We start from the raw sequence: 12,200 nt of genomic DNA, 5'->3' as shown, positions 1-12,200 counted from the left end.
TAAGTGTCCGACTTTGGCTCAGGTCATGATCTCACTGTTCAGTTTGTGTGTTGGAGCCCCGCATCGCACTCTGTGCTGATGGCTCGGAGCCTGGAACCTGCTTCGGATTCTGCATCTCCCTCTCTCTCTGTCACTCTTCCCCACTTGTGCTCTGTCACTCTCTCTCAAAAATAAATGTTTTTAAAAAAAATAAAAATAATAATTTTTTTAAATCAATCTTAGGGGCACCTGGGTGCTTCAGTCAGTCAAGCATCTGACTCTTGACTTGGGATCAGGTCATGATCTCAAGAGTTCATGAGTTCAAGCCTCGCTTCTGGTTCTGCACTGACAGTGTGGAGCCTGCTTCAATTCTGTCTCTCCCTTACTCTGCACCTCCCCCCTTCTCGCTCGCTCACTTGCTCTCTCTCAATAAACATTTTTTTAAAAAATTAACTTAAAAAAAAAAGATATGCTCTTAGAATACAGAAGAAAGTCACTAATTCTGCTTAGATGTTAAGGCTAAATTTTCTAGAAGTGACATTTAAACTGAGTCTTGAGATCTGAGTCATGGTACACACAAAAATAAAATAAATAAAAATAAACTGAGTCTTGAAGATTAGGAATCTGGCAGATCAAAGAGTAGGCATTTTATTTATATTTTAATTTTTAAAAAATTGTAATTTTATTTTTTATGTTTTGAAGAGAAGGCATTTTACTCTTTTTTTTTTTTTTTTTTAAATTTTAGAGAGAGGGAGCATGAGCTAGGGAGAGAGGCAGAGGGAGAGAGAGAATCCCAAGCCCCCTCCACACCCTGCCCAGTGTGGAGCCTGAGTTAGGGCTTGATCCCACAAGTCTGGGATCATGACCAGAGCCAAAATCAAGAGTCAGACACTCAACCAACTGAACCACCCAGGTGCCCAAGAGAAGGCGTTTTAGATTACAGGCACAGATATGCAAAGGCAAAGATATATGATGTTTGAAGACCAATGATAAATCAGGACAACTTCAGCAAAAGTGTGTAAAGGTAGAGAGAGAGAATCAGAAAACATCTAAAGAGAACTGTGTCATGGGCAGACAGGAGGGCTGGGACGCAGGCAGCAGGACAAGAGACCGTGAGAAGGAGATGGAGAAGCAGCCCGGTGTTTGGAAAGCAGAAAGGGTCATGAAAGGCAAGGGAGGGACCAGTCTGTGCTGTCAGAGGCTACAGAGAAGTCAAAAGATCTTGCTACCCTGGTTTGTGTACTTTGTAAAATCCTCGTGTAATTATTCACTAAGCAGCAGACACTTGTTGAGGCCTCTTCTGTGTCAGCCCTGCACTAGGCTCTGGAACACAGAGACAAAAAAGACAAAACTTCCTAAATGACCATTTCATGTAACTACCTTGCTTTCAAGGTCCTTGAACATTTGGGGAAAAAAACAAGAAACTATGGTGGTACTAAGGACATTGTGTTAAAATATACATTTAATATAATGACAATGTCATAAATAATGACATATAATGACAAAATAATATACATTTAAGTTGAAGATTTGGGGGGAGAGGGTCATAGTGTAATCATTAAGCACTTGTCTTAAATACAAAGTACAGTACAAGGATATACAAAGTTAAACTAGGTTCTCAGTTGAAGAACTTAGATTCTAATAGGAATGATTTTTAACAAAAAATAAAAATACCTACAAGTATAATATAGAACATTAAACATATATTGAGAGAAACAAAGTACTTTGAAGTTTCAGAAAAGGTTGAGATTATATGCAAGAGAGAAAACTTTGAACAAAGTTGAACTTGTCTTCAAAGGCATTTTATTCTCTATTTATTTTTAAGATTTTAAAACTTGAAGTTTTAAACTTGAACTTAAAGCTCAAGGCTGTGAGCTTGAACTCACAACTCCCCAATCAAGAGTCATGTACTTCAGGGACTGAGCCAGCCAGTTGCCCCAATTTTTTAAAGATTTAAGTTTTAAGTATAAAGGAATTTTAATAGGAAGTCACACAGAGGTAAGATACCAAATGGAATAATCAATAAAGACCTTTTAGGGAAAAAATGTTATTTTCTTCTCAAAGGTGAACAGAAGTTGTTCTGGAATATGTGATGAAGTAGAAGGGCCGTCTGCACTTGTGTGAACCGGATGCTTTCGGTTGAACAGTTATGAAGAGTGGAGAGGGAGGAAACAAGATTTTCCAAGAACTTAGATGCGGGTTTCCCTTTGGTTTGCCGACAGGTGGTGGTCAATGCATCATCAAGACTGACGCTCAGCTATGACCTCAGGATCCACCTCACCAATAACCCCAGTTCGGCTTTGTTTAAGCTCTTCATCACCACTGGCAGGAATGGTGCAAATCTTAAAGGTCAGGAGTCTCTTTATAGGCCTGGGGATGGTTCCCACTTTTCCCATCTTCCTTCAAGTCATTTACCCCTTTGACAATTAACGCAGATTTCCTTCTATTTGAAAATTGACTCCACCTCAACAAATAAATCACTGACACCTGTGACCTCAAACAATGACTGGCTCTTCAGGGTTTGAAATAGGCACAACCCAGTCACTGTTGTCCTTGTGGTTATAATCAGTTATAATCATGCCTGAGAACAGGAGGTGGCCTAAACCAGGGATTTCCAAGCATGGCTGATTTTTAAGGTTACTCAAGGACATTTTTAAAAAATACAGTCTTAGGCTCCATCCAGAGATTTAATAAGTTTGGGATAAGACCTAGGACACAGTTATTTTCAAGCCTTCCTAGAATTTTTTTTTTTTAATATTTTTATTTATTTCTAGGAGAGAGAGAGAGAGACAGCGTGAGCAGGGGAGGGTCAGAGAGAGAGGGAGTCACAGACTGAAACAGGCTCCAGGCTCTGAGCTGGCAGTCAGCACAGAGCCCGACGTGGGGCTCGAACCCACAAACTGTGAGATCATGACCTAAGCGAAAGTCGGATGCTTAACCGACTAAGCCACCCAGGCGCCCCAAGCCTTCCTAGATTTAAGAATCGTTGGGCTAGGGGCACCTGGGTAGCTCAGTTGGTTAAGCGTCCAACTTCAGCTCAGGTCACGATCGCTTGGTTCATGAGTTCAAGCCCCATGTAGGGTTCTGTCCTGACAGCTAGCTCAGAGCCTGGAGCCTGTCTCGGATTCTGTGACTCCCTCTTCCTCTGACCCTCCCCTGCTTACACGCTGTCTCTCTCTCAAAAATAAATAAAACATTAAAAAAAAAAAAAGAATTGTTGGACTAGGCGACATCCGAACTGTTACTGGCTCAGCGATTTTACTTTGTGCATTTGTTATTTTGTTCTGTACTGGGCTACAGTTTTCTGTCAAAAAAAGGGTGCGGGGTAGGGGGCACCTGGCTGGCTCAGTCAGTAGAGCATGCAGCTTTTGATCTCGGGGTTGTAAATTCATGCCCTCATTGGATGTAGATAGAGATTACTTTTAAAACATGATAATAGGGGTGCCTGTTTTAGCTTCTGATTCTTGATTTCAGCTCATGTCATGATCTTGTCATTTGTTAGTTTGAGCCCCCCATTGGGCTCCACACTGACAGTGCAGAGCCTGCTTGGGATTCTCTCTTCTTCTCTCTCTGCGCCTCCTGCACTCTCTCTCTCAAAATAAATAAACCAACTTTAAAAAGCAATAATAATAAAAAGTTTAAAAAATTTTAAACAGGGGAGGGGTGGAGGAAAGAAAAGTAAAATACAAGAAACTCCTAATAGATTCCAGGTGCAATGTTAGCAATTTAAAAAAATTTTTTTACATGTTTTTATTTATTTGTGAGGGAAGAGAGAGAGACAGCATGAGCAGAGGAGGATCAGAGAGGGAGGGAGACACAGACTCTGAAGCAGCTCCAGGCTCTGAGCTGTCAGCTGTCAGCACGGAGCCTGGCGCAGGGCTTGAACCCACGAACTGTGAGATCATGACCTGGGCCGAAGTCGGCCGCTTAACCAACTGAGCCACCCAGGCGCCCCAGCAATTTTTATGTATTTTTATCTAATTTAACAATGTTCTATAGTAATTATCATTTTTTTAAAGTTTGTTTTGAGAGCAAGAGTGCATATATGTGAACGGGGGGAGGGGCAGAGAGAGAGAGGGAGAGAGAGAGAATCCCAAGCAGGCTTCACATTGTCAGCACTGAGCAGGATTTAGAGCTCGATCTCACAAACCATGAGGTCATGACTTGAGCCAAAATCAAGACTCAGACACTTAACCGACTGAGCCACCCAGGTGTCCCAGTTGTCATTATTTTAAAGATGAGTAATACTGGAGCACCGGGCGCCCCTGTTTTTTGTTTTGTTTTGTTTATTTAAGTAATCTCTACAACCCAGAATTGGTCTCAAACTGATGACCCTGAGATTAAGAGTCACACACTCCTGACTGAGCCAGCCAGACACCCATTCCTTTAAAAAAAATTTTTTTTCGGGGGGCTCCTGGGTGGCTCAGTTGATTGAGTGTCCAACTTCAGCTCAGGTCATGATCTCACAGTTCGTGGGTTCGAGCCCCGTGTCGGGCTCTGTGCTGACAGCTCAGAGCCTGGAGCCTGTTTCAGATTCTGTGTCTCCCTCTCTCTCTGCCCCTCCTCTGCTCATGGGCGCGTGCGCTCTCTCTCTCATAAATAAATAAAACATTATTTCTCATAAATTTCCAAAAATTATTTCTCATAAAACATAATATCTCATAAATAAAACATTAAAAAAATTTTTTTTGTACAATTTTTTTGAGGCACCTAGGTGGCTCAATCGGTTGAGCGTCCAACTTCAGCTCAGGTCATGATCTGTTTGTGAGTTTGAACCCTGTGTTGGGCTCTGTGCTGACAGCTCAGAGCAGATTCTGTCTCCCCCTCTCTCTGCCCCTCCCATGATCATGCTCTGTTTTTCTCTGTCTCTCAATGATAAATAAATGTTAAAAAAAATTTTTTTTTCATGTTTATTTTTGAGAGAGAGAGAAAGAGCATGAGCACGAGCAGGGGAGGGACACAGAGAGGGAGACACAGAATCCGAAGCAGGCTCCAGACTCCGAATTGTCAGCATAGAGCCTGATGTGAGACTCGAACTTGTGAACGTGAGACAAAGTTGGATGCTTAACTGAGCCACCCAGTTGCCCTGTTTTGAAAACAATTTTTTAATGTTTATTTTTGAGAAAAAGAGCACGTGAGAGCGGGGGAGGGGCAGAGAGAGGTGGACAGAGGATTTAAAGCAGGCTCTGTGCTGACAGCCTAGAGCCCCCTGTGGGGCTCGAACTCACGAACCGCGAGGTCATGACCTGAGCTGAAGTCGGTCACCCAACCAGCTGAGCCTCCCAGGCGCCCCTCCTGCGTTTTTAAATCAAGCTACTGCTTCTATATGTCTCTTCTTTTACAAATTCTTATGACAGTTATTTACCTCTTTTCTGCTCGTTAGGATCCTGTACCTCAAGTCAGGCCTTGGCCATCACCACAGTGCTTCTTCCCGAGACGCTCGTGCTGTGCCACGTGCAGTTCAGCAACACTTTGCTGGACATCCCTGCAAGCCAGGTCTTCCACGTGCGCGCGGGCTTCAGCGTGGCGAGAGGTGCGGCCGCCCCGAATCTGGCGCTCTTGCTTCCGTCCTTGTTCGGTCGTCGCTTCCTTACTGGATTGCATTTGTGCCGGACAGTGTCGCCTGGGGTAGAGCTAGGGAACCTGTGTCAGGCGGCATTTCCGGTCAGGCCGTCCAGTAATGCCCCGCACATCCCTGTAACACCCCGTGCTTTTCTTTTGTCGTGTGTTTTCTTCTTCGCTGGTCCCTGTCACCTCTGGGCTTTTTATCCCCAGCAAGTAGCAGTGTCTGAATGTTTATTGTTGAACTGAAGGATATTCCAAGCAGAGGAGCAGGAGCTAGCAGGAAGTAGAAGAGCCATGACTTTGAAATGGCTCCGTGGAAACCAGCTGATCCCAAATGAGGATCTGTGTCAAACGCAGGCTGGAACAGGACAGCGCTCCAGGCAGCGGCGGGCGGGCGCAGCGCATGGTGGGCACTGAGCAGGCCGCCCGGTGCAGGGCAGGCGCCGGCTGGGCCTCGGGCCGCCGGACAGGGCTTGTGGCGTCACTAGTGCCGCGCGGAGCGGCCCATCACGGAGGGAAGCGGGCCTGCTGCCGAGGCGAGGCGGGGGGGGGGGGGGGGGGGGGGGCGCCAGTTGGTGACACTGAAGCCCCCGGCCTTGCCTAGGGTTTTCCGAGCAGGGGGGAGCAGCTGACTCCTCACAGGGGGGTTGGGGTGCGATTTTACAGAGGAAGGGCTGTGGAAGGGGATGCGGCGGCGCTAGATATGAAGAGGCCAGGACACCCCAGGCATGAGGGAGCCCGCAGCTCGGCAGGCCGCAGCATGGAGGCGGAGGCGCGGGGGGCGAGGGGCCCGTGAGGGGCGCCTGCAGTCACCCCAGCATGACCCGGGGAGGGCTTGGCCCGAGTCACAGGCAGATGCGGCGGAGGGGCGGGTGTCAGACGTGTCAGAGGGCGCACAGGAAGGTGCGGAGGGCGGCTGCGTGTGGGAATGAAGGAAAGGGTGTCTGTCAAAAGACGACGGAGTTTGAGCCTGGTAACTAGAACCACGGTTCTATTGCCAGAAATCAGGCCACCGAGATGTGGTCTGGCAGAGACGTCCCTAAGCCACGCTCCAAGCGTCTTTCACAAACCCTTTCCTGACCTCAGCTACTCCTGGTTATTATTTCATTCTCTACCCTCTACCCCTCACCCCGCTTGCACGCGCTGTTTACTCTCCCTGACATGTTGATTTAAGCAACAAGTTCTGCTGAGGCTGCTCGGAACGGCTTTTTCTTTCATGTCCACCTCACTAGTGGCCAGTAGTCTGCTAATAGTGGACAAAGTTGAGTTCACATTTTCTTCTCAATTTGCTTCCTTTTGTTTCTTCCTCTTCTAAGTCAGTCGGCTCAATGGAACCTCTGAACCTTCCTGCTCGGTTTTTCATCTTTTCTTCAGGGGTTTATGTCTGCCTAATCAAGGTTCGAGCCCAGTCAGAAGAGCTGCTCCAGGCCCTCAGCGTGGCTGACACCTCAGTCTACGGGTGGGCCACGCTGGTCAGTGAACGCAGCAAGAACGGAATGCAAAGGATCCTCATTCCTTTCGTCCCAGCCTTTTACATCAACCAGTCAGAATTGGTTCTTAGCCACAGACAAGACGTCGGGGAGATAAGAGTGCTGGGGGTGGACAGAGTTCTGGAGAAGCTAGAGGTACGTGAAGGACTGAACCAAAACATGACTGAAGTCAGGGTGTGGAAAAAGGAGTCTCCATTCCTAGTCCAACGGCGAAGGAACAGTCATTGAATGACTTGATAAAATTCAACACAGGGACTTCTTTTTTATTTTTTTTACAAATAGTTTATTGTCAAATTAGTTTCCACCTAACACCCAGTTCTCATTCCCACAAGTGCCCTCCTCAACACAGGGAGTTCTTAAAACAATGAAGAAAACCTGTCCCCTTCACAAGGCCAGGGGACTCCGAGTGCAAAATTTAGGTCCCAAGCGGTCAATCTGGAAGAGAGGACCCGGGCCTCTTAAAACCGTCTTTAGGATTCTAGTTTAAAATTTTTTTGAAGCCTATTTTATTCTCACAGATCATTTTCTTCCCTCATCTACTTTATTTTTTTATAATTATTTTTTTAACATTTATTCATTTTGGGGGTGCCTGAGTGGCTGTTGGTTGGGCGTCCAACTTCGGCTCAGGTCATGATCTCACAGTTCGTGGGTTTGAGCCCCGTGTCAGGCTCTGTGCTGACAGCTCAGAGCCTGGAGCCTGTTTCAGATTCTGTGTCTCTCTCTCTCTCTCTGACCCTCCCCTGCTCACACTGTCTCTCTCAGAAATAAATAAGACATTTTTTTTAAAAAGTCATTTTTTGGGGCACCTGGGTGGCTTAGTCGGTTAAGTGTCTGACTTTCGCTTAGGTCATGATCTCGCGGTTCGTGGGTTCGAGCCCCGCGTCGGGCTCTGTGCTGACTGCCAGCTCGGAGCCTGGAGCCTGTTTCAGTCTGTGACTCCCTCTCTCTCTGACCCTCCCCTGCTCACACTGTCTCTCTCTCTCTCTCTCTCTCCTAGAAAGAAATAAAACATTAAAAGAGAAACTTTAAAAAAAAAAAAAAAGTCATTTTTGAAAGAGAGAGACAGAGTGCGAGTGGGGGAGGGTCAGAGAGAGAGGGAGACACAGAATCCGAAGCAGCTCCAGGCTCTGAGCTGTCAGCACAGAGCCTGACGCAGGGCTCAAACCCATGAGCGGTGAGATCACGATCTGAGCTGAAGCCAGACGCTTAACCGACTGAGCCCCCCAGGCGCCCCTTCCCTCATCTACTTTTAACACACCTAAATCAAGAAGCAGATGACTTATTGCCAGATTGCTATTTAAGATCAATACAGACTGATTTTTCTTCTGTCAGATAGGTGCCATTTTATCTTTTCTCCAAGGTCTTCCCCAGCTCTCCAGTTCTAGTGGTCTCTGGCGTCAGGCACTCTCCCCTCACACCCGGCCTGGCGGTCTACCCCGTGCACGTGGTCAACTTCACCTCCCTCCAGCAGATGTCCCCCGTTTTCATCAACATCTCCTGTGTGCTCACCAGTCAAAGTGAGGCTGTGCTGGTGAGAGCTCTGAAGGAGAAGTCTGGTGCAGGTGAGCGCTGGGGGGCCGCGTACACTCCAGAGGGGGGACCACCAAAGTGTTGCTCAGTTCAGTTCATGAGAAACATGTGGCCGCTTGAGCAAGACTCCTCAAATTAGCTGGGGCACGGACCTCTTTTCCAAGTCTACACAAAGTACAACCTTCACGCAGCTTCCTCCTCACTGAGATGGTCTATGGGACTTTCGTATTTAAGAGTAGTTATGTCAGTGGAACATGAGCTTCTCAGCTTCGTTAAACGTACTACTTTAAACCTCTTGATAAATGTCTCTTCAAAAGTGTCTGCCAGATCTTTTTGCATCAAGCAAGAGACAAAGGGTGATAAACCTAGAACTAAGTCTTAGCTTTCCAAAATCCGGATTCTGGCCATTACCCAGTTTGGAAACTATGCCAGGTTTAGCTGGGATGGGGACACATGTAGTCACGGAAGTGTTAGGAAAGCCAAAGAATCATCCTTCTCATACGGTCACTCTACTTGCTCATCCCTCCAGAGAAACTGTCCTTTGAACTACTGGGCATGAGTTGGATTGAACCCTAGTTCACGTCCAGTGAGAGGAAGGTCTGTTTGTGCAGGCACCTGAGATGTACTGGCCGCGTCCTAAGTGCATTTTACATGCATTTTGTTCTCTCTTAACTCTGAGGTGAATGTTTTTCCCTTTAAGAGTTGAGGAAATGGAGGGGCGCCTGGGGGGGCTCAGTCAGTTAAGCATCCAACTTTGGCTCAGGTCATGATCTCACGGCTCCTGGGTTCAAGCCCCATGTTGGGTTCTGTGCGGAAAGCTTGGAACCTGGAGCTGCTTCAGAGTGTGTTTCCCCCTTTCTGCTCCTCCCCCACTCATGCTCGGTCTCTCATGGAAAATAAACATTTAAAAATAATAATAAATTGAGGAAATGGAGATGTTCAAGGTCCCAGCACTAGAAACCATGTTCAACTCTAACCTGTTCTTTCTTGTTTTAAAATCTAGAGTTAATGGGTTTCTGCCAAGGTCCACGGATGGAATTCAAGGTGCCCATGACCTTCAAAGGGGGGAAATATTGCATCTACATTTTCAATTAACTTCTAATTGAAAGTATTTCCACCGACTTTATGAATACAGGCAAAAGACCACAGTAACACCAGTGTGACTTTGTCACCAACAGAATTCAGTTATTTTTGTGTTCCAATTATTAGATTTCAAAGTTCGGGCGCCTGGGTGGCTCAGTTAAGCATGCAACTTCGGCTCAGGTCATGATATTCTGTCTGTGGTTTCGAGCCCCACATTGGGCTCTGTGCTGACAGCTCAGAGCCTGGAGCCTGTTTCAGATCCTGGGTCTCCCTCTCTCTCTGCCCCTTCCCTGCTTGTGCTCTGTCTCCGTCTTTCAAAAATAAATGTTAAAAATTTTTTTTAATTTCAAAGTTCACTTCAAATTTATATAAAATTATAGCTATTAGATCTTTCTTGTTGCTAAAGCATGATTATTTTACAAACGACCTTTTAACATTTTGTTAAGTGTTTAAAGTAGCTATGTCACAATTTTCCACCTTGGTTAACTTATAGTTGTTTTTTATTTTGAGAGAGAGCAAGAGGGAGCACGCGCGTGAGAGAATGAATCTGAAGCATGCTCCAGGGTGGGTGTGAGCTGTCAGTAGAGCCCGACGCAGGGCTCTAACTCAGAGATCACGACCGGAGCTGAAGTCAGATGCTCAACTGACTGAGCCACCCAGGCGCCCCATAATTGGTTTCCTTAATTCCTATGTATTTTTTTCTTGCGCTTAAAAATATTGTGATAGGATTCACAGGCTTCACCAGACGGCCCAAGTTGTGCACAGCACAATAAATGGTTAAGAACCCCTGCACTTCTCAGAGACCAGAGGGATCAGTGGGCACAATACAACCAAGTCGGGTAGGAGTGGTCAAAGATCCAACCCAGCCTTCAGCTCATTCACACAGCATTTGCGTGCCCAGAGGCATAGGCCAGGCGTGGTCCCTACTGCAGAAATCAGATTTAAGACAGAACCTGATTGGAAGGAGAGTAATTAGTGTAGCCAGAACAAAGGGGTACTAGAAAGGCTGATAATGGCCCATCAGTTTTATCTGGACTCACACCCTGCAAACATTGGAAAGCCAAAAGCTTTGGACAGCGGGACCAAATGAAGGATTAGTAGAGATTCTTGTTCTTTTTTTTTTTTTAATTTATTTCTAGGAGAGAGAGAGAGAGACAGCATGAGCAGGGGAGGGTCAGAGAGAGAGGGAGTCAGACTGAAACAGGCTCCAGGCTCTGAGCTGGCAGTCAGCACAGAGCCCGACGCGGGGCTCGAACCCGCGAACCGCGAGATCATGACCTAAGCGAAAGTCGGACGCTTAACCGACTAAGCCACCTAGGCGCCCCTAGAGATTCTTGTTTTTGTTTTTTTATTTTTTTATTTCTAGGAGAGAGAGAGAAAGAGAGAGACAGCGTGAGCAGGGGAGGGTCAGAGAGAGAGGGAGACACAGACTCTGAAATAGGCTCCAAGCTCCGAGCTGGCAGTCAGCACAGAGCTCGAACCCACGAACCGCGAGATCATGACCCAAGCGAAAGTCGGACGCTCAACCGACTAAGCCACCCAGGCGCCCCGAGATTCTTGTTCTTAGTGCATCTAAAACTAAGGCAATCTCAAACCATCCTTCAGAGAGAAGCAGCTTGTAAACAGTTCTGAAACAAAGTCCCATGGAGGGAAGACCAGCGGTTGAGAGGGCCTGTACTCGGGATGCAAAGTAAGACCCAGGTAGAGAAGACCTCAAGTTCAGGGAGTTTGGTGGAGCGGGAGTTCTTTCCAGGCACCGAAGAAGCTGAAATAACCGAAGTCAGATACTGGTTGGGCTTCAAAAACAGGTTTTACTGGGAACAAATCAGAATGCTCCCTAGAAAGGAGATCCTGAGTAACAAGGACAAGGGGACCCTGGGATTTAAGAGGGGGCTGGTGACAGAGAGGTTCAGGTTAGAGGGATTAGAACTACAAGTTCAGTCGCCACAACCACAAATTTGGTGAAGAGAAGCAAGTCACTTGGGGTTCAAGTACAGTGGTATTTTAAGGTAGAGTATTCCAATGTCCATTTGTTAGTGGAGGCGAAATCCAAGTTCAGGGATTGCCATTTATCACCTAGGAGACAGGAGCGAGCCAAAAACAGGTAGAGAAACCAGGTACACACTTTACCTCTTCTTTGAGTTTCTGCTAGATACGCGTGACCAACGATTTTAAGTGCAGCCACCTGCCTTGAGCGCTGTGAGCATGTGTGACGCAGTTTGTTCTGACCACGCACAGATCGGTGTGAAGATGCCAGCGTCCTCCAGAAGTTCCTGGGTTCTCCCGAGACCATTCTCTTTACCCTCTTTGCAGTGCTAGCATCGACAGCTTTGGTCTTTTTAGGTAAGGAGCCCTTACATTCAGCAGCGTATCCCGTCACTCATGACAAGCAGCTGGAACTCATTCAACCTCCTTAGCCCTTGTCACCTAGCGGATGAAATGTCCTACTCAACTTCCCACCAAAAAGCTGTTAAGCAGCATGTGACACACCCCACTCGGAAGTGGACACCACTAAGCCTTGAGAATGGCTAGTTTTGCCCAAATTCATAACTA

General features: G+C 46.6%; 1 protein-coding gene across 1 annotated transcript in view; it reads left to right on the top strand.

Moving 5' to 3' along the window:
• The window catches only part of NUP210L (nucleoporin 210 like), an 89,365-nt gene that overhangs the window by 76,348 nt on the left and 817 nt on the right, over nt 1–12,200 (top strand). The window contains exons 35-39 of the mRNA XM_039218962.1: nt 2,202–2,328; nt 5,363–5,512; nt 6,919–7,169; nt 8,395–8,596; nt 11,886–11,990. Of these exons, the coding sequence (XP_039074893.1) occupies nt 2,202–2,328; nt 5,363–5,512; nt 6,919–7,169; nt 8,395–8,596; nt 11,886–11,990 (835 nt within the window). The remainder of the gene's footprint in view (nt 1–2,201; nt 2,329–5,362; nt 5,513–6,918; nt 7,170–8,394; nt 8,597–11,885; nt 11,991–12,200) is intronic.

The sequence above is a fragment of the Hyaena hyaena genome, unplaced genomic scaffold, assembly GCF_003009895.1.
Source record: "Hyaena hyaena isolate Hyena2069 unplaced genomic scaffold, ASM300989v1 scaffold_783, whole genome shotgun sequence".
NCBI classification, from domain to species: domain Eukaryota; kingdom Metazoa; phylum Chordata; class Mammalia; order Carnivora; family Hyaenidae; genus Hyaena; species Hyaena hyaena.
The sequence above is the reverse complement of the archived record's forward strand: the minus strand, read 5'-3'. Positions and strand labels throughout refer to the sequence as shown.